Below are 26,387 nucleotides of genomic sequence, written 5' to 3'. Positions count from 1 at the left end.
AGGGGCTGGAACGTGTCCAGAGAAGGGCCAGGAGGATGAGCAGAGGGCTGGAGCACCTCTCCTGTGAGGACAGACTGAAGGAGTTGGGGCTGTTCAGGCTGGAGAAGAGAAGGCTCCCAGGTGACCTCATTGTGGCCTTCCAGCATCTGAAGGGGGCTCCAAGAAGGCTGGGGAGGGACTGCTCAGGATCTCAGGCAGTGCTAGGACTAGGGGGAATGGAATGAAGCTGGAGGTGGGGAGATTGAGGCTGGAGGGGAGGAGGAAGTTCTTCCCCATGAGAGTGGTGAAGCCCTGGAATGGGTTGTGCAGGGAGGTGGTTGGGGCCCTGTCCCTGGAGGTGTTTAAGGCCAGGCTGGATGAGGCTCTGGGCAGCCTGATCTAGTGTGGGGTGTCCCTGCCCATGGCAGGGGGGTTGGAACTGGATGATCCTTGTGGTCCCTTCCAACCCTGACTGATGCTATGATACCATGATACCTGGAGGTGCTCAAGGCCAGGCTGGATGAGGCCTGGAGTAAGCTGTGCTGGTGGGAGGTGTCCCTGCCCATGGCAGGGGGTTGGAACATGCTGTTCTTTAAAGTCCCTTCCTCGTGGGACCCCTGTGTGAGCAGTGTGAGCCCAAGCCCTGCCAGAACACTCTGAATTTTCAGTGGAAGTTGAGTGCAGCTGCTCAGCACCATCTCACCTTGCAGTGTGTGCACAGACCATCCTGGGGGCAGTTAAATGCCACTGTGTGAGCAGTCCAGTGGCAGCTGTCCCAGCAGCCTTGGGCTCTGCAGGACGTTTCAGGGCTGCGCAGGAGGTGGCCATTGGCTCCCTGCAGCAGGCTGTGCCCTGCACAGAGCTGCTTCCTGCATCTGCAGCCCTGGGTTTGGATGGCAACCAGCTCCCATGCTGCTTTTAGCCACACTGTGTCAGTTGACATTTTCACCACATGATTGTAGCCAGGAAATCTTCTTTTGTTCTTATCTGCATCATTAAATGTGAGGCATGGGAACTTTCACAAGTGACCTTTGCTATTGTGGGCATGGAAAAGCCAGCAGGAGGGGTTTGGCAGGGACACTGCCAGCTGCCTCTGACTCCCACTGCTCTCTCTTTTGCTATCTAAGCTGTCAGCCCCTGGCTGGGACAGCAGCTCTCTGAGCTGGGTTAGGAACTGGCTGGAGGCTGAGCCCAGAGAGTGGTGGTGAATGGTGCCACAGCCAGCTGGCAGCCAGGCACCAGTGGTGTGCCCCAGGGATCAGTGCTGGGCCCCATCCTCTTTAACATCTTCATTGATGATCTGGATGAGGGCATTGAGTCCATCAGCAGTAAATTTGCAGATGACACCAAGCTGAGAGCACATGTTGGTCAGTTAGAGAGCAGAAGGGCTCTGCAGAGGGACCTTGCCAGGCTGGACAGATGGACAGAGGCCAACAGGATGGCATTCAACAAGTCCAAGTGTCAGGGGCTGCACTTTGGCCACAGCAACCCCAGGCAGAGCTACAGGCTGGGGGCAGAGTGGCTGAGAGCTGCCAAACAGAGATGGACCTGGGGGTGCTGATTGACAGCTGCCTGAACATGAGCCAGCAGTGTGCCCAGGGGGCCAAGAAGGCCAAGGGCATCCTGGCCTGCATCAGGAAGAGTGTGGCCAGCAGGAGCAGGGAAGTCCTTGTGCCCTGTGCTCAGCACTGCTGAGGCCACACCTTAAGTCCTGTGTCCAGCTCTGGGCTCCTCAGTTCAAGAAGGACATTGAGAGACTTGAAGGTGTCCAGAAAAGGGCAAGAAAGCTGGGGAGGGGTCTGGAGCACAGCCCTGTGAGGAGAGGCTGAGGGAGCTGGGGTTGCTTAGCCTGGAGAAGAGGAGGCTCAGGGGAGACCTCATTGCTGTCTCCAACTCCCTGAAGGGAGGTTGTAGCCAGGTGGGGGTTGGGCTCCTCTCCCAAGCAAGCAGCACCAGAACAAGAGGACACAGTCTGAAGCTGTGCCAGGGGAGGTTTAGGCTGGAGGTGAGGAGAAAGCTCTTCACTGAGAGTCATTCGTCATTGGGATGTGCTGCCCAGGGAGGTGGTGGAGTCCCCATCCCTGGAGATGTTCAAGAGGGGATTGGATGTGGCACTTGGTGCCATGGTTTAGTCATGGGGTCTGTGTTTATAGGTTATAGGTTGGACTGAATGATCCTCGAGGTCTCTTCCAACCTCAGTGATACTGTGAGACTGTGATACTAGTATTTAGTGCTCTGTGGCTCACTCTACAAACCAGAAAGACAGCTCACAGCTAAGAGATTCTCCAAGAAGTCAGCTGTCTTTGCACTTGATGTGGTTGCAAGTGTGAAGTCCTGCACCTGGGGAAGAACAACCCCATGGAGCAGCACAGGTTGGGGTTGAGCTGTTGGAGAGCAGCTCTGGGGAGAAGGACCTGGGAGTCCTGGTGGACAACAGGATGGCCATGAGCCAGCAATGTGTCCTTGTGGCCAATGGCAGCCTGGGGGGCATCAAGAGGAGTGTGGACAGCAAGTGGAGGGAGAGGTTCTCCTGCCCCTCTACTCTGCCCTGGTGAGGCCACAGCTGGAATATTGTGCCTGGGCTCCATTCTGGGCACATTCTGGGCTCCCCAGCTCAAGGAGGACCTCAGGGAACTGCTTGAAAGAGTCCAGCACAGTGCTGCAAGGGAGTGGAACATCTCCCTGTGAGGAAAGGCTGAGGGAGCTGGGGCTCTTTAGCCTGGAGAAGAACAGTCTGAAGGGAGAACTCATCAAAGCTGATCAATGCTTCAAGGGTGGGGGTCAGGAGGATGGGACCAGGCTTTGTTCACTGGTGCCCAGTGACAGACAAGGGGCAGCAGGCACAAACTTGACCATCAGAAGTTTCATCTAAACATGAGGAGGAACTTCTCTGATTTGAGGGTGCTGGAGCCCTGGAGCAGGCTGCCCTGAGAGGTGCTGGAGCCTCCATCTCTGCAGACATCCCAAACTCACCTGGATGTGCTCCTGGGTGACCTGCCCTGGGTGACCCTGCCTTGGCAGGGGGGTTGGACTGGATGATCTCCAGAGGTCCCTTCCAACCCTTCCCATTCTGTGCCTTGCACTCTGGTGTATCCAGCCCACCACACCTTTTCATCCATGCTGCCAGGAGGCTATGGGGGGATCTTGTTGCCATCTACAACTCCCTGAAGGGAAGTTGTAGCCAGGTGGGGGTTGGTCTCTTCTCCCAAGCAAGCAGCACCAGAACAAGAGGACACAGTCTCAAGCTGTGCCAGAGGAGGTTTAGGCTGGAGGTGAGGAAGAAATTAATTCCAGCAAGAGAGATTGGCCCTTGGGATGTGCTGCCCAGGGAGGTGGTGGAGTCTCCATCCCTGGAGGTGTTTAGGAAGAGCCTGGCTGAGGCACTTGGTGCCATGGTTGAGTTGATCAGATGGTGCTGGGTGCTAGGTTGGACTGGATGATCTCTAAGGTCTTTTCCACCCTGGCTCATTCTGTATTCTTTCAGAGGATTTGGGTTGTGCACAGGTTATGGAACAGCCTCATGAAAACCAGAAGCAAAGAGCTGAGATTTCTTTCAACTGTGTCTTCACAGGAGAATGTTGAAGGTGCAAAATGTGACACCTGCAGACCAGGATCCTTTTTCTTGGACCCTTCTAACCCCAAGGGATGCAGCTCTTGCTTCTGCTTCGGGGCCACCAGCAAGTGCCGCAGCAGCGCTGGGCGCAGAGCCAAGGTGTGTCTGCAGTCTCTCTTCTTCACCAACAGCAATCTGCCTTTCCATGAAGGAAATGTCTCATTTCTCCCCACATTGAAAGTGCTGGGTGCTGCACTTTGGCACAAATCCAAGTGCCAGGGGCTGCACTTTGGCCACAACAACCCCAGGCAGTGCTACAGGCTGGGGGCAGAGTGGCTGAGAGCTGCCAAACAGAGAGGGACCTGGGGGTGCTGATTGACAGCTGCCTGAACATGAGCCAGCAGTGTGCCCAGGGGGCCAAGAAGGCCAATGGCATCCTGGTCTGCATCAGGAAGAGTGTGGCCAGCAGGAGCAGGGAAGTCCTTGTGCCCTGTGCTCAGCACTGCTGAGGCCACACCTTGAGTCCTGTGTCCAGTTCTGGGCTCCTCAGTTTAAGAAGGACATTGAGAGACTTGAAGGTGTCCAGAGAAGGGCAAGAAAGCTGGGGAGGGGTCTGGAGCACAGCCCTGTGAGGAGAGGCTGAGGGAGCTGGGGTTGCTTAGCCTGGAGAAGAGGAGGCTCAGGGGAGACCTCATTGCTGTCTACAACTCCCTGAAGGGAGCAGCCTCTCCTCACAGGGCTGTGCTCCAGACCCCTCCCCAGCTTTGTTGCCCTTCTCTGGACACCTTCCAGCATCTCAACATCTTTCCTAACCTGAGGAGCCCAGAACTGGACACAGGACTCAAGGTGTGGCCTCAGCAGTGCTGAGCACAGGGCACAAGGACTTCCCTGCTCCTGCTGGCCACACTTCCTGATGCAGGCCATCCCCCCCAGTCCTATCGCTCCCTGACACCCTAAAAAGTCCCTCCCCAGCTTTCATGTAGCCCCCTTCAGACAGGGAAGATGCAGCAGGATGGTGATGAATAGCAAAGCTTTCACTTCCCTGTGCACACCCCCTGCACTATGTAGTCCCTGGAGGACTGTGCTCTAGGGCCAAGACACCAGGTCTTAAACCCACAGCACTCCCTCCTTAGAGGTCCTTGCAGCATCCATTGCTCAGAGGCTTTAGGCTGGCTTTGGAGGGGTTGAATTTCATGCTGAGGGACCTGTAGAGGCTGAACAATTTCTCCTTCCCTTGTGCTGGTGAGGTTTAATAGAAGTTTATCCCCTTTGTGTCTTTCCAACAGCTTGTGGACATGAGGAGCTGGCGCTTGGAGGCGGTGGATGAGCAGCTGGACATCCCTGTCAGCTTCAATCCAGTCAGCAACAGTGTGGTGGCTGATGTGCAAGAGCTGCCTGCTTCAGTGCACAGCTTGTACTGGAGGGCACCCCCTGCTTACCTGGGACAGAAGGTAAAGGACACCCAACTCATTGCATAGCCAGCAGGGCCAGGGAGGGGATTCTGCCCCTCTGCTCCACTCTGCTGAGACCACAGCTGGAGCTCTGGGGCCAGCTCTGGAGCCTCTGTGCCAGGAAGGATCTGGAGGTGCTGGAAGGTGTCCAGAGCAGGGCCAGGAGGAGGAGCAGAGGGCTGGAGCTGCTCTGCTCTGGAGACAGCCTGAGAGAGTTGGGGTTGTGCAGGCTGGAGAGGAGAAGGCTCCCAGGAGACCTCATTGTGGCCTTCCAGGATCTGCAGGGGGCTCCAAGAAAGCTGGGGAGGGACTTTTGAGGGTGTCAGGGAGTGATAGGACTGGGGGGGATGGAGCAAAACTAGAAATGGATAGATTCAGATTGGATGTTAAGAAGAAGCTGTTCCCCATAGAATCATAGAATCAATAAGGTTGGAAAAGACCTCAGAGATCATCAAGTCCAACCTGTCACCCAACACCTCCTGACAACTAAACCATGGCTCCAAGTGCCACATCCAATCCCCTCTGGAACACCTCCAGGGATGGGGACTCCACCACCTCCCTGGGCAGCACATCCCAATGGCCAACAACTTTCTCTGGGAAGAACTTTCTCCTCACCTCCAGCCTAAGCCTCTCCTGGCACAGCTTGAGACTGTGTCCTCTTGTTCTGCTGCTGCTTGCCTGGGAGAAGAGACCAACCCCCACCTGGCTCCAACCTCTCTTCAGGGAGTTGGAGAGAGCAAGAAGGTCTCCCCTGAGCCTCCTCTTCTCCAGGCTAAGCAACCCCAGCTCCCTCAGCCTCTCCTCACAGGGCTGTGCTCCAGACCCCTCCCCAGCTTTCTTGCCCTTCTCTGGACACCTTCAAGTGTTTCAATGATGGTGGTGAGAGCCTGGCACAGGTTGCCCAGGGAGGTGGTGGAAGCCTCATACCTGGATGTTTTGAAGGCCAGGCTGGATGTGGCTGTGAGCAACCTGCTGCAGTGTGAGGTGTCCCTGCCCATGGCAGGGGATTGGGGCTGGCTGATCCTTGAGGTCCCTTCCAGCCCTGACAGCTCTGTGATTCTCTGAGTTTTAGCAACTCCTTTTCTTTCCTTTTGCCAGCATCCTTGGTAGAGAGGCTCCTTGGTTTTCTTAGGTTTCTCTCTCCTCCCTCCTAAAGATTCATGGCTTACTTGCCATGCCAGGCATTAGATTTTGTTTCTCAGCCCAGTGTTAGAATTCTGACCAAGGACACAGGCTTCATCATCCTGCTTGCTGCCAGGGAGCTCTTCCTGGGCACAGCTTGCTCAGGAGCCGTGGCACAGTGAGCTGCTACCTCCAGCTGCTTTGCTCATACCCAGATTGCCAATGTGCCTGAGTATCTTTTACACTCCCTGGACTCTCTGCTGGGCAGGTTTCCAGAGCAGAAAAGGTGATTCCATGCTCAGGGGTATGGAACAACCCCCAGCCTTTTGCTTTTGATCTGTTGCTCCAGGAGGGCAACGCCTGTTGGCCTAACCTTTGTCTTCTTGCAGCTGCTTCCTGCTCTTGCTACTCAGGCAAAGGAGCAGGCAGCTAATGCCTGTTAGCATTTCAGCCTGGTCACACTAACCAGAGGGACTTTGCAAGCCCATAGCCTCAGGTTCTCCCTGTTTGGACCTCTGGCAGTGCTGGTAGTTGCTGGCCAGCTGTAGAGCACAGAGGATTCCCAACTGCAATCCTTCTGTCACACAAGGGACAAGAAAAGAGATGGACTCCAGAGCTGGAAAGGTGGTGAATGTCCTAAGTTCCTCTTGGTCCCCATTTTGAAGACTAGAGATGTACCTTCCATCCTGCTTTCAGCTGAAGAGCAGAGGGCAGAGCTCTCCTGTGAAGAGATGCTGAAAGAAGTAGAGCTGTTCAGCCTGGAGAAGAGAAGGCTCCAGGGACACCTCAAAGCTGCATTTCAGTATCTGAAGGGGACCTGCACAGAGCTGGGGAGGGACTGTTCAGCAGGGCTGTGGTGACAGGATGAGGGCAATGGTTTGAAAGTGGAGCAGGGAAGAGTTAGGTTGGACATCAGGAGGAAGTTCTGCACAGTGAGAGGTGAGACACTGGCACAGGCTGCCAGCACCAGAACAAGAGGACACAGTCTCAAGCTGTGCCAGGGGAGGTTCAGGCTGGAGGTGAGGAGAAAGTTCTTCCCAGCAAGAGAGATTGGCCATTGGGATGTGCTGCCCAGGGAGGTGGTGGAGTCCCCATCCCTGGAGGTGTTCAAAAAAGGCTTGGATGTGGCACTTGGAGCCATGGTTGAGTTGTCAGGAGGTGTTGGGTGATAGGTTGGACTTGGTGATCTCTGAGGTCTTTTCCAACCTTATTGATTCTATGATCTTAACATGAAGCAGGAATGCAGTGAAGTCTCTCTGGTCTTGTGCATTTTGTTACAGCTTTCTTCCTATGGTGGCTTCCTAAGCTACCAGGTGAAGTCCTTTGGCCTACCTAGTGAGGGCATGGTTCTGCTGGACAAGAGGCCTGATGTGCAGCTGACAGTAAGTTTGGAAAGATCACTTTTTCTCTCAAGCAGTAGCAATACTCTGATGTTTTCTGGTACCTCCAACCTAGAGTCTCCTTGCCCTACCTGGTAGCTGTAGCCTCCAAGTCCTGGTACCTGTAGCCTCCTTGCCCTACCTGGTACCTGTTAGCCTCCTTGATCTGTTACCTGAAGTCTCCTTGCCCTGTCTGTTACCTGTAGTCCCCTTGCCCTACCTGGTACCTGAAGTCTCCTTGCTCTGTAAGCTGTAGTCTCCTTGCCCTGTTACCTGTAGTCTCCTTGCCCTGTTAGCTGTGGTCTCCTTGCTCTGTAAGCTGTAGTCTCCTTGCTCTGTAAGCTGTAGTCCCCTTGCCCTCTTAGCTGTGGTCCCCTTGCCCTCTTAGCTGTGGTCCCCTTGCCCTCTTAGCTTTGGTCTCCTTGCCCTCTTAGCTGTAGTCTCCTTGCCCTCTTAGCTGTGGTCTCCTTGCCCTCTTAGCTGTAGTCTCCTTGCCCTCTTAGCTGTGGTCTCCTTGCCCTCTTAGCTGTGGTCTCCTTGCCCTGTTAGCTGTGGTCTCCTTGCCCTCTTAGCTGTGGTCTCCTTGCCCTGTTAGCTGTAGTCTCCTTGCCTTGTTAGCTGTGGTCTCCTTGCCCTGTTAGCTGTGGTCTCCTTGCCCTCTTAGCTGTGGTCTCCTTGCCCTGTTAGCTGTGGTCTCCTTGCCCTGTTAGCTGTGGTCTCCTTGCCCTGTTAGCTGTGGTCTCCTTGCCTTGTTACCTGTAGCCTCCTTAAGTTTTATAGCAACTTCTTGCATTGTGCTCAGGATGATCAACACCTCTGTCTCCTGCCAAAGAAACAAACTGCTGAGCAGATCTGACTTGTGAGCAAGCAGAAGCATGAAATGGTTTGGGTTGGAAGGGACCTCCCAGACCATCCAGTTCCAACCCTCTCCCATGGGCAGGGGCACCTCCCACCAGCACAGCTTGCTCAAGGCCTCAGCTCAGGGGCATCCACAGCCTCCCTGGGCAACCTGTGCCAGAGTCTCCCCACCCTCACTCTAAAGAATTTCTTCCTCATCTCCAGTCTCAATCTCCCCACTTCCAGCTTCAGTCCATTGCTCCTCTTCCTGTCACTCCCAGTCCTTGTCACAAGTCCCTCCCCAGCTCTCCTGGAGCCCCTTCAGGTACTGGAAGGCTACTCTGAGGTCTCCCCAGAGCCTTCTCTTCTCCAGGCTGAACAACCCCAACTCTCCCAGCCTGGCCCCACAGGGGAGGTTCTGCAGTCCTCTGATCATCTTTGTGGTCTCCTCTGGAGCCTCTCCAGCAGCTCCAGGTCCTTCTTGTGCTGGGGGCCCCAGAGCTGGAGGCAGTGCTGCAGGTGGGGGCTGGGCAGAGCAGAGCAGAGGGGCAGAATCCCCTCCCTGTGCTGCTGCTCTGGCTGCAGCTCAGCACTCAGCTGGCTCTGGGCTGCCAGGGACCAGTGCTGGCTCCTGGGGAGTTTGTCACCAACTGACACCCCCAAAGCCATCTCCCTCAGCCTGCTGTGGAGCCACTCCTCACCTAGCCTGGATTTGTGCTTGGGACTGCCCTAACCCTGCTGCAGGACTTTGCCACTGCCCTTAGAAATATAAACCAGAATTATCTCTGTAGAGTGCTTGTGGAAAAAAGGCCAAGCCCAAAAATCCTTGCACACTTGCATTGCCTTGAGCAGCCTGGGCTGGGGGAGGTGTCCCTGTCCATGGCAGGGGTTGGAACTGGATGAGCTTTAAGGTCCCTCCCAACCCAAGCTATTCTTTGATTCCATGAAAGAAGAGGATTAATGCCCTCCATCAGTGGTTCTTGCATCTGAACTCACTACCATAAGCAGCAGGCAGGCAGCAATTTTCTCTCCTCCTCCTCACACAGGGACAGCAGATGAAGGTTGTCTACGTGGACCCCAACAACCCACAGCCTGACCGTCAGTACCACGGCCGTGTGCAGCTGGTGGAGGTAAGGACTGGGTGAGCACTGCCCTGCCCTCCCAGAGAGTAGGAGAGAAGAGACCTTCAAGATCATAGTGTCCAACCCATCAACCAATCCAACACCACCTAAACAGCTAACCCATGGCACCAAGCACCCCATCAAGTCTCCTCCTGAACACCTCCAATGATGGGGACTCCACCACCTCCCTGGGCAGCACATCCCAAGGGCCAATCACTCTCTCTGTGTAGAACTTCCTCCTCACCTCCAGCCTAAACCTCCCCTGGCACAGCCTGAGACTGTGTCCTCTTGTTCTGGTGCTGGCTGCTTGGGAGAAGAGCCCAACCCCCACCTGGCTACAACCTCCCTTCAGGGAGCTGCAGAGAGCAATGAGGTCTCCCCTGAGCCTCCTCTTCTCCAGGCTAAGCAACCCCAGCTCCCTCAGCCTCTCCTCACAGGGCTGTGCTCCAAACCCCTCACCAACTTTGTTGCCCTTCTCTGGACACCTTCCAGCAAGTCAGCCTCCTTCCTAACCTGAGGGGCCCAGAATTGGACACAGGACTCAAGGTGTGGCCTCAGCAGTGCTGAGCACAGGGCACAAGGACTTCCCTGCTCCTGCTGGCCACACTCTTCCTGATGCAGACCAGGATGCCATTGGCCCTCTTGGCTGCCTGGGCACACTGCAGGCTCAACCAGCACCCTCAGGTCCCTCTCTGTTTGGCTGCTCTCAGCCACTCTGCCCCCAGCCTGTAGCACTGCAAAGGGCACCTGAAAAAACCCCATCTGGAGTGTGCAGAGATACCCAGTGCTTGAGAGGGAACACAGACTATCACACACCTGAAAGAGAAACCTTTCTCTCTTCCCTGCCACACTGAGCCTAGCTTCAACTCTAGGACCTCGAATTTAGTCATCTCAACCTCTCTGAGCCCTCAGCACTCCCTCCTTCAGGGCCAGTGGAGTCATCCTGAATCACTCATCGATGAGAGATGATTCATCACAGCTCCAGACTGTACTTAACAGGGCTGGAATGAACTGGTCTCTTGTTTTTCTTGCTGTCTAGCTGCCCAGATTAGACTGGCTGTCCAAAATTCAGGCAGGGGAATTCGGCAGGGATCATTCCTCCCTTAAATCTGTGCTCAGGATGTCAAGCTGGGTGGAACAGGGAGGTGGTGGAAGCTTCATGCCTGGAGGTGTTTGCAGCCAGGCTGAATGGGGCTGTGAGCAACCTGCTGTGGTGTGAGGTGTCCCTGTCCAGGGCAGAGGGTTTGGAACTGGCTGAGCCTTGAGGTCCCTTCCAGCCCTGACAGCTCTGTGAGTCTGTGATTTATTTCTGCCTCATCCACAGGGAGAAAAGATGTTTCTTCAAGGCAGATTCCATGTTCAGTAGTGCTGGGCCTGTTTGCAGCAAGGAGGCACATGAGGGCAGCCCTCAAAGACTGAATTTCTGGGGCTTTGCCTACTTTTAATAACCAAATTCTTCCCAGTGAGGGTGGTGAGGCACTGGAAGAGGCTGCCCAGGGAGGCTGTGGTTGCTCCCTCCCTGGACATGTTCAAGGCCAGGGTTAAATGGGGCCTTGAGCAACCTGGGCTAATGAGAGGTGTCCCTGTCCATGGCAAGGGGTTGGAACTGGATGAGCTTTGAGGTCCCTTCCAAGCCAAGCCCCCCTGTGACTGTGTGAATTCTCCTGCCCCATGGTTTTGCCTCTCCTCCCATCCCACCTCCTTTGCTGGTTCTCTTTCCTTTTCCAGAAGCCACAGGTCTGTGCTGTGCTCATGTTGTGCCCTTCACATGCAGGGAAACTTCCGGCATGCCAGCAGCAATCAGCTGGTATCCAGAGAAGAGCTGATGCTGATCCTGTCTAGACTGGAAGGGTTACACATCAGAGGCCTCTACTTCAGCGAGACTCAGCGCTTAAGCCTGGCTGAGGTTGGGCTGGAAGAAGCCAGCAGCACGGGAAGCGGCAGCGTGGCCTACGGGGTGGAGAGCTGCTCCTGCCCCCCAGGCTACTCTGGTGACTCATGTCAGGTAGGAAGCTCTGTCTCCACGCTATGCAATCATCTCCTGTCTTGCCTACAGCTATGCATACTGCTCCAGTCAGAGAAAGGGCCTGCTTATGAAAGGCATTAAGTGTGCCTCTGCTGAGCGTGGCTCTGAGACTTGGGCTGCCTGAGCACTGCAGGGCCAACAGCTCAGTGGGGCTTCTGTGGAGCTGGGGATGGCATTTTCTGTGTGCAAGGAACTTCAGTGCAGCTGGGGATGGCATTTTCTGTGTGCAAGGCACTGTAGTGCAGCTGGGGATGTCTCTGGATGTGTGCAAGGCACTTTAGTGCAGCTGGGGATGTCTCTGGGTGTGTGCAAGGCACTGTAGTGCAGCTGGGGATGTCACTGGATGTGTGCAAGGCACTTTAGTGCAGCTGGGGATGTCTCTGGGTGTGTGCAAGGCACTGTAGTGCAGCTGGGGATGTCACTGGGTGTGTGCAAGGCACTTTAGTGCAGCTGGGGATGTCACTGGGTGTGTGCAAGGCACTTTAGTGCAGCTGGGGATGTCTCTGGGTGTGTGCAAGGCACTTTAGTGGAGCTGGGGATGTCTCTGGGTGTGTGCAAGGCACTTTAGTGCAGCTGGGGATGTCTCTGGGTGTGTGCAAGGCACTGTAGTGCAGCTGGGGATGTCACTGGGTGTGTGCAAGGCACTTTAGTGCAGCTGGGGATGTCACTGGGTGTGTGCAAGGCACTGTAGTGCAGCTGGGGATGTCTCTGGGTGTGTGCAAGGCACTGTAGTGCAGCTGGGGATGTCACTGGGTGTGTGCAAAGCACTGTAGTGCAGCTGGGGATGTCACTGGATGTGTGCAAGGCACTGTAGTGCAGCTGGGGATGTCTCTGGGTGTGTGCAAAGCACTGTAGTGCAGCTGGGGATGTCACTGGGTGTGTGCAAGGCACTGTAGTGGAGCTGGGGATGTCACTGGGTGTGTGCAAGGCACTTTAGTGGAGCTGGGGATGTCACTGGGTGTGTGCAAGGCACTTTAGTGCAGCTGGGGATGTCACTGGGTGTGTGCAAGGCACTTTAGTGGAGCTGGGGATGTCACTGGATGTGTGCAAGGCACTGTAGTGCAGCTGGGGATGTCACTGGATGTGTGCAAGGCACTTTAGTGCAGCTGGGGATGTCTCTGGGTGTGTGCAAGGCACTGTAGTGCAGCTGGGGATGTCACTGGGTGTGTGCAAGGCACTGTAGTGCAGCTGGGGATGTCACTGGGTGTGTGCAAGGCACTGTAGTGCAGCTGGGGATGTCTCTGGGTGTGTGCAAGGCACTGTAGTGCAGCTGGGGATGTCACTGGGTGTGTGCAAAGCACTGTAGTGCAGCTGGGGATGTCTCTGGGTGTGTGCAAGGCACTGTAGTGCAGCTGGGGATGTCACTGGATGTGTGCAAGGCACTTTAGTGCAGCTGGGGATGTCACTGGATGTGTGCAAGGCACTGTAGTGCAGCTGGGGATGTCTCTGGGTGTGTGCAAGGCACTGTAGTGCAGCTGGGGATGTCACTGGGTGTGTGCAAGGCACTTTAGTGCAGCTGGGGATGTCACTGGATGTGTGCAAGGCACTGTAGTGCAGCTGGGGATGTCTCTGGGTGTGTGCAAAGCACTGTAGTGCAGCTGGGGATGTCACTGGGTGTGTGCAAGGCACTGTAGTGGAGCTGGGGATGTCACTGGGTGTGTGCAAGGCACTTTAGTGGATCTGGGGATGTCACTGGGTGTGTGCAAGGCACTTTAGTGAAGCTGGGGATGTCACTGGGTGTGTGCAAGGCACTTTAGTGCAGCTGGGGATGTCACTGGGTGTGTGCAAGGCACTTTAGTGGAGCTGGGGATGTCACTGGGTGTGTGCAAGGCACTTTAGTGCAGCTGGGGATGTCACTGGGTGTGTGCAAGGCACTTTAGTGGAGCTGGGGATGTCACTGGATGTGTGCAAGGCACTGTAGTGCAGCTGGGGATGTCACTGGGTGTGTGCAAGGCACTGTAGTGGAGCTGGGGATGTCACTGGGTGTGTGCAAGGCACTGTAGTGCAGCTGGGGATGTCACTGGGTGTGTGCAAGGCACTTTAGTGCAGCTGGGGATGTCACTGGGTGTGTGCAAGGCACTTTAGTGGAGCTGGGGATGTCACTGGGTGTGTGCAAGGCACTGTAGTGGAGCTGGGGATATCACTGGGTGTGTGCAAGGCACTTTAGTGGAGCTGGGGATGTCACTGGATGTGTGCAAGGCACTGTAGTGCAGCTGGGGATGTCACTGGGTGTGTGCAAGGCACTGTAGTGGAGCTGGGGATGTCACTGGGTGTGTGCAAGGCACTGTAGTGCAGCTGGGGATGTCACTGGATGTGTGCAAGGCACTTTAGTGGAGCTGGGGATGTCACTGGGTGTGTGCAAGGCACTGTAGTGGAGCTGGGGATATCACTGGGTGTGTGCAAGGCACTTTAGTGGAGCTGGGGATGTCACTGGATGTGTGCAAGGCACTGTAGTGCAGCTGGGGATATCACTGGGTGTGTGCAAGGCACTGTAGTGGAGCTGGGGATGTTGTTTTCTGTGTGTAAGATACTCAACTGGAGCTTCTTCTGTGATGCTCTCTGAGAGGCTGAACAATCTCATTGATGCTTCAGTGGAGGGAAGGTCAGAACTGACTTTGATCAAAGTTTGTGAGACCAACACAATGAAGATTCACACTGAGAGTGCTGAAACACTGGCCCAGGATTCCCAGAGAGATGGAGGATGCCTCATTCTTGGAATTACTCAAAGCCAGTTTGGAGGGGGCTCTGAATAACTCGATCTAGTTTGCAGATGTCCCTGCTGACTGCAGAGGGCTTTGAGTAGATGACCTCTACAGGTCCCTTCCAGTCTCTGAGCACTGCCATCAAGGAGCATTTGATGTGAACAAAATGACATCTTGGAATGGAATGGAATGGAATGGAATGGAATGGAATGGAATGGAATAGAATAGAATAGAATAGAATAGAATAGAATAGAATAGAATAGAATAGAATAGAATAGAATAGAATAGAATAGGTTGGAAAAGACCTTTGAGATCATCAATTCCAACCTATCACCCAGCACCATCTGATCCATGGCTCCAAGTGCCACATCCAATCCCCTCTTGAACACCTCCAGGGATGGGGACTCCACCACCTCCCTGGGCAGCACATCCCAATGGGCAATCTCTCTTGCTGGGAAAAACTTTCTTCTCACCTCCAGCTTAAACCTCCCCTGGCACAGCTTGAGACTGTGTCCTCTTGTTCTGCTGCTGCTTGCCTGGGAGAAGAGACCAACCCCCACCTGGCTACAACCTCCCTTCAGGGAGTTGGAGAGAGCAAGAAGGTCTCCCCTGAGCCTCCTCTTCTCCAGGCTAAGCAACCCCAGCTCCCTCAGCCTCTCCTCACAGGGCTGTGCTCCAGACCCCTCCCCAGCTTTCTTGCCCTTCTCTGGACACCTTCCAGCAGCTCAACCTCTTTCCTAACCTGAGGAGCCCAGAACTGGACACAGGACTCAAGGTGTGGCCTGAGCAGTGCTGAGCACAGGGCACAAGGACTTCCCTGCTCCTGCTGGCCACACTCTTCCTGATGCAGGCCAGGATGCCCTTGGCCTTCTTGGCCCCCTGGGCACACTGCTGGCTCCTGTTCAGCTGCTGTCACCCAGTGCTCCCAGGTCCCTTTCTGCCTGGCTGCTCTCAGCCACTCTGCCCCCAGCCTGTAGCTCTGCCTGGGGTTGTTGTGGCCAAAGTGCAGCACCTGGCACTTGGACTCTCCAGCCACTCTGACCCCCAAACCCTGACAAGCCTACTCCAACCCAACCTAGTCTATGATTTTTATCAGGGCTCAAGGGAAATAACCTGACCTGGGTCATCCTAGCTGCTTTCCTGGGTTTATAGGGAAATGTGTGAAAGCTGAAGTTAAAAGGATTTGAACTAACTAACTGTGGAGCTGTTTTACTGCCAGAGGAAGGGATGATGCTAGCTGCAGAGTGGTGAAATCCTAGCTGCAGTTGTACCTCCTGTCCCTGGTGCTGCCCCTGTGGCTGTGATACTTCTTGGCTGTTGCTTTTCTGAGCTTAGAACCTTACTGCTCTCACAGAAGGGTCGGATGGAGGAACCTGGAAACTCCAGGCCTGGCAGACTGACCTCAGTGCCAGGGAAAGTGATGGAGCAGATTATCCTGGCGGCAATAACTGCACCTGAAGGATGGCCAAGGTCTCAGGTCCAGCCAGCATGGATTTCAGAAGGGCAGGTCCTGCCTGACCAACCTGATCTCCTTCCATGCCCAGGTGACTGCCTGGTGGATGTGGGGCAGGCTGTGGATGTGGTCTGCCTGGACTGCAAGCGAGGCCTTTGACACCATCCCCCACAGCAAACTCCTGGCCAAGCTGTCAGCCCCTGGCTGGGACAGCAGCTCTCTGAGCTGGGTTAGGAACTGGCTGGAGGCTGAGCCCAGAGAGTGGTGGTGAATGGTGCCACAGCCAGCTGGCAGCCAGGCACCAGTGGTGTGCCCCAGGGATCAGTGCTGGGCCCTGTGCTCTTTAACATCTTCATTGATGATCTGGATGAGGACATTGAGTCTATCAGCAGTGAATTTGCAGATGACACCAAGTTAGGAGCAGATGTTGGTCAGTTAGAGGGTAGAGAGGCTCTGCAGAGGGACCTGGACAGGCTGGACAGATGGGCAGAGGCCAACAGGATGGCATTCAACAAGTCCAAGTGCCAGGGGCTGCACTTTGGCCACAACAACCCCAGGCAGAGCTACAGGCTGGGGTCAGAGTGGCTGAGAGCTGCCAAACAGAGAGGGACCTGGGGGTGCTGATTGACAGCTGCCTGAACATGAGCCAGCAGTGTGCCCAGGGGGCCAAGAAGGCCAAGGGCATCCTGGCCTGCATCAGGAAGAGTGTGGCCAGCAGGAGCAGGGAAGCCCTTGTGCCCTGTGCTCAGCACTGCTGAGGCCACACCTTGAGTCCTGTGTCCAGTTCTGGGCTCCTCAGTTTCAGAAGGACATTGAGAGACTTGAAGGTGTCCAGAGAAGGGCAAGAAAGCTGGGGAGGGGTCTGGAGCACAGCCCTGTGAGGAGAGGCTGAGGGAGCTGGGGTTGCTTAGCCTGGAGAAGAGGAGGCTCAGGGGAGACCTCATTGCTCTCTACACCTACTTGAAAGGTGGTTGTAGCCAGGTGGGGGTTGGTCTCTTCTCCCAGGCAAGCAGCAGCAGAACAAGAGGACACAGTCTCAAGCTGTGCCAGGGGAGGTTTAGGCTGGAGGTGAGGAGAAAGTTCTTCCCCGAGAGAGTTGTTAGCCATTGGGATGTGCTGCCCAGGGAGGTGGTGGAGTCCCCATCCCTGGAGGTGTTCCAGAGGGGATTGGATGTGGCACTTGGTGCCATGGTCTTGTCATGAGGACTGTGGTGATAGGTTGGACTTGATGATTCTTGAGGTCTCTTCCAACCTTAGTTATACTGTGAGACTGTGATGTGAGGAGCCAGGGGAGCAGAATAAAGTGCTGGAGAGATAGGCAGTGTCCAAAGGGCATGGAATCTGGGGAGTTGTGCCCTCAGAAGAGGAGCTGAGGCTCGCTGTGAGGCAGCAGCTGCTGAACTCCCCTTGCAAGCCTCTCTGCAATGAGGATGACAGAACAGTATCTCAAGTGGAGCAGCTGCAGAGAGCCTGAACAAGCCAGCATTCGTGGCTGGCATGCCTGGTGTGTGCCTCCACTCCTCAGGGCAGCTATTCAGGGCTGACATTCCTGCTGCCATCCCATTGCTTTCAGCACACTGCCTCCACAACCCCAGCCGCTGGGCTGCTTGCGGCAAGCTGCTGGCAGTGCAGAGCCCCAGGAAGCGATGAGGACACTCACCTGGGGAGCCGGGGAGCCCCGTGTGTTTGTGCAGCGTTACTCAGGCAGTGATTTACTGCTGCAGTCACCTGGCTCCGGCTGCCTGAGGTGGGGAGGAGGCGATGCCTGCCCCACCCCGGCTGCGGTAGATAGGGAGCTGCAGGAGCCGCGCAGGGTTACTTGTTAACCCCAGCAGCAGTACTCTGCTCTGCTGCTTGACTCACCTAGGACGTTTCAAGGTGGGGCCCATCACGGCCCAGAGCCTCATTAATCTGAGTCAGAAGCTGGAGAAGAAGGGAGAGCAGGAGAGAGCAGCGGGAGGACAGCAGCCTGCGCTGGCGGCGGAGCGGAGCGGCAGCGATGGGCCCGGCGCGGAGAGGGAGGAACGTGGGATGGGTGGCTGCCACCTTGGCTGCCCTGGGGTGTTGCTTAGCCCAAGGTATGCAACAGAGGCTGTGGTACCCTCACCTTCAGCAGGGGAGTCAGCAGCAGCAAGTTCAGAGGGATTTTTACCCCAGACAGGTAATGTGTTCGTTTTGCCTTCCCTCTTGCTTCCTCCTTTCCTAAGGGCACTCTTTGGATAGCAGCTTGCACATTGCTCAGCAGAAAGGGACCAACGGGGCTGATGTTCACAGGGCTCAAAAGTACTTGGCTGGCAAAGCCTGTGCAAGAAGTTTCGTTTTAAGTAGCTTCTTGCAACTGCTGAGCACCTCAGAGTGCCTAGAGCTCTGGCTTTGCAGGGGGAATCGCTTCCTCGGGAGCACCAAGGCTGCTGCAAACCCCCAGTGCCCTCCCTTCTAAAGTTCTAAAGCCTGCAGAGCTAGGAACAAGCCAGAAAAAAGCTGTGCAGATTTCTTTCTCCAAAGGCATTTGGGTCTGCTTTTCAGTGGAGTGATTCATTTTGCTCCCCAAAAGGAGACTTCCAGTAAATGAACTCTCTCTGTGTTAGTCTCTGGCTGAGCTGTGCTGCCTCCTGGCAGGGGGGTTGGAGCTGGATGGTCCTTGAGGTCCCTTCCAACCCAGACCATTCTAGGGGTTAGTGTTGACTCTTCAGAGCTGGGTGGAAGATTGGACTAGGTGAGCCTGGAGGTCTCTTCCAATCAGATGTATTCTGTGCATCTGTTGTCATAAGGTAGCACAAGATACCACTTGTGATATCTTGGAGCCAGGGCAGAGGAGGGCAAGGAAGCTGGGAAGGGCCTGGAGAACAAATCTGCTGGAGAGCAAGTGAAGGAGCTGGGGAGGGTTAGTGTGAAAGAGAGGAGGCTGAGGGGAGACCTCCTGGCTCTCTGCAACTACCTGATAGGTGGTTGTGGTCAGGAAGGGGTTGGTCTCTTCTGTCTAGCAAGCAGCACCAGAACAAGAGGACACAGTCTCAAGCTGTGCCAGGGGAGGTTTAGGCTGGAGGTGAGGAAGAAATTCTTCCCAGCAAGAGAGATTGGCCATTGGGATGTGCTGCCCAGGGAGGTGGTGGAGTCCCCATCCCTGGAGGTGTTCAAGAGGGGATTGGATGTGGCACTTGGTGCCATGGTTTAGTCATGAGGTCTGTGGTGCCAGGTTGGACTTGGTGATCTTTGAGGTCTCTTCCAACTTTGGTGATATTGTGATACTGAAACAGAGGAGGCTGAGGGGAGACCTTCAGGCTCTCTGCAACTACCTCAAAGGAGATTGTGGAGAGGTTGGTGCTGGCCTCTTCTCACAGACAATTAGTGACAGAACAAGAGGGAACAGCCTCAAGCTGCCACTGGGTAGCTTTAGAGTGGCCATTAGGGAAAAGAGTGGTCAGGCACTGGAGCTGCTGCCCAGGGAGGTGGCTGAGTCCTCAAGCCTGGAGGTGTTTCAAGGTGGTTTGGATGTGGTGCTTGGGGCTCTGGTTTAGGGGTGAGCCTTGTAGAGCAGGGTTAATGGTTGGGCTTGGGGATCCTGAGGGTCTGTTCCAACCTGAGTGTTCCTGTGACTCTGTGTTTCAGACCCTGCTCTCAGAGGCTGTGTGTGTTGGCTCCCTGGTGCTCAGGGAACACACTCAGCCTTTTACCAATGCATCTGAAATGTTTCAGAGAGTCACAGAATGGTTTGAGTTGGAAGGGAGCTTGAAGATCATCTCCTTCCACCCTCCCTGCCATGGGCAGGGACACCTCCCACTGGAACAGTGACTGAATTCAGGCCTTGCTCACACTGAAGTCAGAATTGAAAGCTGTTGCTGCTGCTATTCTACATGCTTTTCTTTTCCTTAACCTGTTTCAAATGCATCCCAGATGTCAAGCAGGCAAAGGTGCCCCCAGCAGCTGTGGTTTAAACAGCAGTAACTCAATATTCCTTAGGGGACCTGCCTTGGAGTGAGGTGATTCATTTTGTTCCTCTGGCAGTGACATGGTTGATAAACTCGCTGATTAAATCCTGCCCCTGCATAAATCCTCACACCTCACACCACTGCAACATGTCCTGAGACCCCATTCCATGGGTGCTTTGTTTCAGCTTAGCCCCATCAGTCTTGGGGGAGCAATTGCTGAGAGAGGAGATTTATGGCTTTAAAGTTCAACTGCTGCCTGTGTGCTGAGTGTAGCTGAGGCCAGCCCCTGCCCTGAGGCAGAGGTGAGGTGCAGAACTGCATGGCCAGGGGCAGGAACCTGGGAGGTGCTGGCTTCGTGGGGAGCACAGCTTGGGAGCACAGCTTGCTCCTTGCTTCCATGCAGCCTCTGCCCTCCCTTGCACCACAGCAGCTTAGTTACTCCTCCCCCCTCTGCTCTGCCCTGCTGAGACCACACCTGGAGTATTATGTCCAGGTCAAGAGGGACAGGGAACTACTGGAGAGAGTCCAAGGGAGGCTGTGAGGATGCTGGAGGGTCTGGAACAGCTGTGTGGTGAGGGAAGGCTGAGAGCCCTGGGGCTGTTAGTCTGGAGAAGAGAAGGCTGAGAGGGATCTGATCAATGTCTACAAATACCTGAAGGGGGGTGGGCAGCAGGAAGGTTCCAGGCTCTTTGCAGTGGTGTCCTGTGATAGGAGAAGGAGCAAGGGACACAAGCTGGAACCCAGGAGGTTCCACCTCAACTTGAGGAAAAACCTATTTATTGTGAGGGTGCTGGAGCAGGCTGCCCAGAGAGGTTGTGGAGTCTCCTCTGGAGACTTTCAAGCCTCATCTGGATGTGTGCCTGGGTGATCCTGCTCTGGCAGGGAGGTTGGACTGGATCCCTGGAGGTCCCATGTGAAAAAGAGCTAGGGAAGAGAAGGGATCCTCTCCTGTCTGGTCATGTTTGGTGTGCTTGGTGTGCCAGGAGGATGCTGAACAGAGAAGGTGGGCATGAATTTTGGGGTTGGTGTGTACACAGGAGGCTCCATGCCCAGGAGGAGTTCTGGGTGCTTTCCCTACCATTGTGCTTTCCTTGCCCGTGCCAAGCCAGGATCAGATTTTAACTCATCAGTTGCTGCCTTTCTGGTGTGGGCTAACAAACTTCGCTCATAATGATGCTGCCCTTCAGCTCCCTGGTTAAACCCAGCTTGGACCAGGCAGAGTGCTCCTGCTCCTGTGCCCCCAACAGCTGAGCACTCATAGATTCACAGAGTGGTTTGGGTTGGAAGGGACCTTAAAGATCATCCAGCTCCAACCCCCTGCCATGGGCAGGGACACCTCCCACCAGCACAGCTTGCTCAAGGCCTCATCCAGCCTGGCCTTGAACACCTCCAGGCAGGAGGCAGCCACAGCCTCCCTGGGCAGCCTGTGCCAGAGTCTCACCACCCTCACTGCAAAGAATTTCTTCCTCATCTCCAATCTCAATCTCCCCTCCTCAAGCTTCAGTCCATTGTCCCTCATCCTGTCACTCCCAGCCCTTGTCACAAGTCCCTCCCCAGCTCTCCTGGAGCCCTTCAGGTACTGGAAGGCTGCTCTAAGATGTCCCCAGAGCCTTCTCTTGTCCAGGCTGAACAGCCCCAACCCTCCCAGCCTGGCCCCACAGGGGAGGTTCTGCAGCCTCTAATCATCTTTGTGGCCTCCTCTCAATCCTCTCCAGGAGCTCCAGGTCCTTCTTGTGCTGGGGGCCCCAGAGCTGGAGGCAGTGCTGCAGGTGGAGGCTGAGCAGAGCAGAGGGGCAGAATCCCCTCCCTGTGCTGCTGCTCTCCCTGCTCTGGCTGCAGCTCAGCACTCAGCTGGCTCTGGGCTGCCAGGGACCAGTGCTGGCTCCTGGGGAGTTTGCCACCAGCTGACACCCCCAAGGCCTTCTCCTGCAGCCTGCTCTTGAGGCACTCCTCACCCAGCCCAGGTTTGTTTCTCCTCATGCTTTCTGGGTCTCCAGGGCAGGCCTGGCCCTCGATATCAGTATCACTGGGTGTTGCCTTCTATCAACTCATTCTGCCTAAGTGTGGCTTTGTGTAGCTCTAGGTAGACTTACTGTGGAAGCAAAGCTGCATCCATGTGAAAGAGCAATCATTAGAAGTCTTTTCCAAGGAATTCACCATGGCTAACTTCATATCCAAGTTTCATTCTGGCTCATCTGTGAGATTCCCAAATGCTGCTCTTGGAGACCATTGCAGTGTGAAGCTGTCTCCAAGCCTTCTCCTGTGGGTCCAAAGCAACAGTCTGCACCTTTGGCCACAGCCACAGGAGATGAGTTTTGGTCAGAGGCTGGGGTCAAGATGATGAAATCCCCAACTGCCACAAAGTGCAGGTAGGGTCTGAGCAGAGGGGCAGAATCCCCTCTTATATGCTGCTCTTGGAGAGCATTGCAGTGTGGAGCTATCTCCCAAGCCTTCTCCTGTGGGTCCAAAGCAACAGTCTACACCTTTGGCCACAGCCACAGGAAGTAGGTTTATGTCAGAGGCTGGAGTCAAAATGGTGGAATCCCCAACTACCACAAAGTGCAGGTAGGGTCTGAGCAGAGCTGAGCAGAGCAGAGGGGCAGAATCCCCTCCCTGTGCTGCTGCTCTTGGAGAGCATTGCAGTGTGGAGCTATCTCCCAAGCCTTCTCCTGTGGGTTCAAAGCAACAGTCTGCACCTTTGGCCACAGCCACAGGAGATGAGTTTTGGTCAGAGGCTGGAGTCAAGATGATGAAATCCCCAACTGCCACAGAGTGCAGGTGGGGTCTGAGCAGAGCAGAGGGGCAGAATCCCCTCCCTGTGCTGCTGCTCTTGGAGAGCACTGCAGTGTGAAGCTGTCTCCAAGCCTTTTCCTGTGGGTTCAAAGCAACAGTCTGCACCTTTGGCCACAGCCACAGGAGATGAGTTTTGGTCAGAGGCTGGAGTCAAGATGATGAAATCCCCAACTGCCCCAGAGTGCAGGGCTCAGAGCTCAGGTGCAGTTGCTTCAGCTCCATTCACTGCTGTGTCGAAATGATCTGAGTCTCAAGAGCAGCAGGGGCTTGGAAGAGCTTGCAAGGACATGTGCACCCCCACTGCTGCCTGGGGAGGGCAAGTGATTTCAAAATACACTTCCAAGAGGCTGGCACTTGCTCCCTGCCAGCACTCACATTTGTGTTGTCTCTCTCTGCTCCCTCTCTAGGAGTGTGGCCCCGGGTTTTACCGTGCAGGATCGGCGACGGGCCGCTGCGTCCCCTGCAGCTGCAACGGCAACTCGGACAGGTGTCAGGATGGCACTGGGACATGCATTGTAAGTAGCTGCTGGCAGGCAGGAGATGAGGTGGAGCAAAAGGAGGCAGCCCCCTTTGCCTTGCTGCACCACAGGCTGTGCAGTGCTGTTACAGTTCAAGCAGCTGAACGCTGGGTTGGGTTGGAAAGGACCCCAAAGATCATCCAGCTCCATCCCCCTGCCCTGGGCAGGGACACCTCCCACCAGCACAGCTTGCTCCAGGCCTCAACCAACCTGCCCTTGAACACCTCCAGGGAGGGGATATCCACACAGCTTCCCTGGGCAGCCTGTTCCAGTGTCTCACCACCCTCACTCTAAAGAATTTCTTCCTAATCTCCACTCTCAATCCCCCTCTGCTACCTTCAATCCATTTCCCTTTGTTATATCACTTCCAGACCTTGTCGAAAGTCCCTCCCCAGCTCTCCTGGAGCCTCCTTGAGGTACTGGAAGACTTCTCTAAGGTCTCCCTGAACCTTCTCTTCTCCAGGCTGAACAGCCCCAACTCTCAGCCTGTCCCCACAGGGGAGGTTCTGCAGCCCTCTGATCATCTTTGTGGCCTCCTCTCAGTCCTCTCCAACATTTCCAGGTCCTTCTTTGTGTCCCCGAGCAGGACACAGTGTTGCAGGGGGTGTCTCAGCAGAGCAGATGTGCTCTCCTCCTGCTTATATCCATGGCATGTGTTGGGGCAGTTTGTTCTGAAACAGGCTCTCTTTAAGCCCTTGTCCCTGCTTCTTCACTCCCTGTGCAGACAGGAGCCCTGCCAGCACCTCTCATGGTCTGTCTTCTCTCTTAATCCTCCCTTGCTGGTGCTGGGTCCTTCCTGCCTGCGGTGCATTCCTCTGTGCTCTCTCATCCCCCCAGCTCCAGCCCAGCCAAAACTACAAACCCATTCAGCACATTCTGGGGGGGAACTCAGAAGCTGCAGCCTTGGAGAGGCAGGGGCAGGCCATGACAGGAAAGTGCTGCAGCAGAGCTCTGAAGATGAGGAAGCCTTACTGCAGCCAAAAATCACAAAGGGGGTGGAAAAAAAAGTGAATTTCACTTTTCCCTCAGGAAGCACAAGGTTCAGGCCTCTCTTTGTCCTTTCCTTCTCACAGCTGGATTCACTTTCAGATAGACAGAGCTAAAGCAACACTTACTTGGCCCTGGGACAAAATTTAGGGCAGGCCAAGTCATCCAGGATAATGGGGAGGCAAATGTGTGCCCAGAGGGCTCAGGTTACTCCCATCAGGAGCCTCCACCCTAATATGGAGCAAGTTTGCCTCCATGGAGAGGAGCTCTGGGGCAAAGTCCTGTAGTGGTGCAGAGAAGACAGGAGGCTGCAGTGTGGCTTCATCAAGTGTCATATCCCAAGTGCAAAGCTTGCTCACTTGGCCTCCTCCTTGCTTCCCTCCTGGAGCACTGGACCCTGGTACCTTCCCATCTCAGCACTTCTCCAGGGCAGGCTTTGGGAGGCTAAGCCCAGGCTGCCCTCACAGCAGCAGTGCTGTCCCCCCCCCAGCTCAGGCCACAGCTATCCCACTGCCTGCTGGTGGAAGAAGAGGGCTGCAGAGCTGTGCTGCTGCAAGTGGAGCAGAGCAGGGTGCAGGAGGAGGTGGAGAAGAGAGAACTGCTTCTGAAGTGTGGGGAAAGCCATTCATCAGGCTAGGGGGCCTTGTGGTCCCTGCCTCCTGAAAGCCACATTCCCTCAGCAGCATGGTGATGAGACCTGCCCAGCCCAGGGCAAGCTGTTGCATGTCCTGTGGTACCTACCATGGTAGGTATTTGTGGTGTGGCTCTGGCACTGCTCTCTGGCTTCCTTGTACCTTAGGGGTGCAGAGGGAGTCACAGACTGCCAGCAAGTGGGGGCTGGAAGAGACTTCCAGTCTGACCCTCTGCTAGAACAGGTTTGCACAAGAATGTGTCCAGACAGGGTTTGAATCTCTCCAGAGGAGACTCCACAGCCTGCTCCAGTGCTCTGAGATCCTCAGTTTTGACTCATGTTGAGGTGGAACTTCCTGGCTTCCAGTTTGTGCCCATTGCCCCCTGTCTGGGACCACAAGGCAAAGCATCAGGCTGGCAGGGACCCTCAGAGGTCATCTTGCCCAACCCCCCTGCACTCAGCAGGGACAGCTCCAGCCAGAGCAGGCTGCCCAGGGCCACAGCAAGTCTGAGCTTGAATGTCTGCAGGGATGGAGCCTCAACCACCTCCCTGGGCAGCCTGTGCCAGTGTCTCACCTCTCACTGTGCAGAACTTCCTCCTGATGTCCAACCTGAGCCTCCCCTGCTCCAGTTTCAAACCATTGTCCTCACCCTATCCCCACAGCCCCTTCTGAACAGCCCCTCCCCAGCCTGCCTGTGGGTCCCCTGCAGATGTTGAAGTGTAGCTCTGAGGTCTCCCTGCAGCCTTCTCTTCTCCAGGCTGCACAGCCCCAATTCTCCCAGCCTGTCCCCACAGCAGAGGTTCTGCAGCCCTCTGATCATCTTTGTGGCCTCCTCTGGACCCCCTCCAGCAGGTCCATGTGCCTCTTGTGTTAGGGGCCCCAGAGCTGAACACAGTAGCATGGCAGCAGGACCTTCAACCACAGCCCTAAGCCACCAGAGTCCATGAGATGAAGTTGCACTCAGCTCAGTGGCTGCTTCCAGCCCATTTCTCCCTTTCTTTTCCCCATCTGTCCCTTTATTAGCCCACCCTTGGCTCTGTGGAGCACTGGATCAGGCTGCTGCACATGGAAGCAAACAGTTTCAGAGCTTGGGAGCTTTAGAGCCACTTTAATGCCAGATGGAATTTTTATGGCTGCTCAAAGATGGGTTTGAGCAACTTCCATGTTCAAGCAGCAGCACTGCAGGCAGTGCAAAACCAATTTGCTCATCCTCTCCCCATCAGGTATAAATGTTTTGTGTCATTTAGGTGGTGACAGACTTTTAAGACCATCAAGTCCAACCTAATGTGTGTGACAGTTAGCCCCAGGAGTAAGAAGGCTTGTAAAATTGGGCCCCATCCTGTTCAATGTCTTTATTGATGATCTGGATGAGGGGATTGAGTCCAAAATCAATATATTTGCAGATGACACCAAGCTGGAGGCAGGAGTTGATCTCTTAGAGGGCAGAAGGGCTCTGCAGAGGGACCTGGACAGGCTGGACAGATGGGCAGAGGCCAACAGGATGGCATTCAACAAGTCCAAGTGCCAGGGGCTGCACTTTGGCCACAACAACCCCAGGCAGTGCTGCAGGCTGGGGGCAGAGTGGCTGAGAGCTGCCAAACAGAGAGGGACCTGGGGGTAGTGGTTGATAGCAGCTGAACATGAGCCAGCAGTGTGCCCAGGAGGCCAAGAAGGCCAAGGGCATCCTGGCCTGCATCAGGAAGAGTGTGGCCAGCAGGAGCAGGGAAGTCCTTGTGCCCTGTGCTCAGCACTGCTGAGGCCACACCTTGAGTCCTGTGTCCAGTTCTGGGCTCCTCAGGTTAGGAAAGATGTTGAGCTGCTGGAAGGTGTCCAGAGAAGGGCAAGAAAGCTGGGGAGGGGTCTGGAGCACAGCCCTGTGAGGAGAGGCTGAGGGAGCTGGGGTTG

General features: G+C 55.2%; 1 protein-coding gene across 1 annotated transcript in view; it reads left to right on the top strand.

Moving 5' to 3' along the window:
* LAMA3 (laminin subunit alpha 3) overlaps positions 1-26,387 on the top strand; it is a 192,782-nt gene that overhangs the window by 99,059 nt on the left and 67,336 nt on the right. The window contains 6 exon segments of the mRNA XM_068165489.1: positions 3,551-3,691; positions 4,819-4,983; positions 7,386-7,487; positions 9,368-9,451; positions 11,217-11,447; positions 22,753-22,860. Of these exon segments, the coding sequence (XP_068021590.1) occupies positions 3,551-3,691; positions 4,819-4,983; positions 7,386-7,487; positions 9,368-9,451; positions 11,217-11,447; positions 22,753-22,860 (831 nt within the window).

This window comes from Melanerpes formicivorus, unplaced genomic scaffold (assembly GCF_026170545.1).
Source record: "Melanerpes formicivorus ecotype bairdi unplaced genomic scaffold, bMelFor1.0.p_v2 SCAF_89, whole genome shotgun sequence".
Classification (NCBI taxonomy): Eukaryota; Metazoa; Chordata; class Aves; order Piciformes; family Picidae; genus Melanerpes; species Melanerpes formicivorus.
The sequence above is the reverse complement of the archived record's forward strand: the minus strand, read 5'-3'. Positions and strand labels throughout refer to the sequence as shown.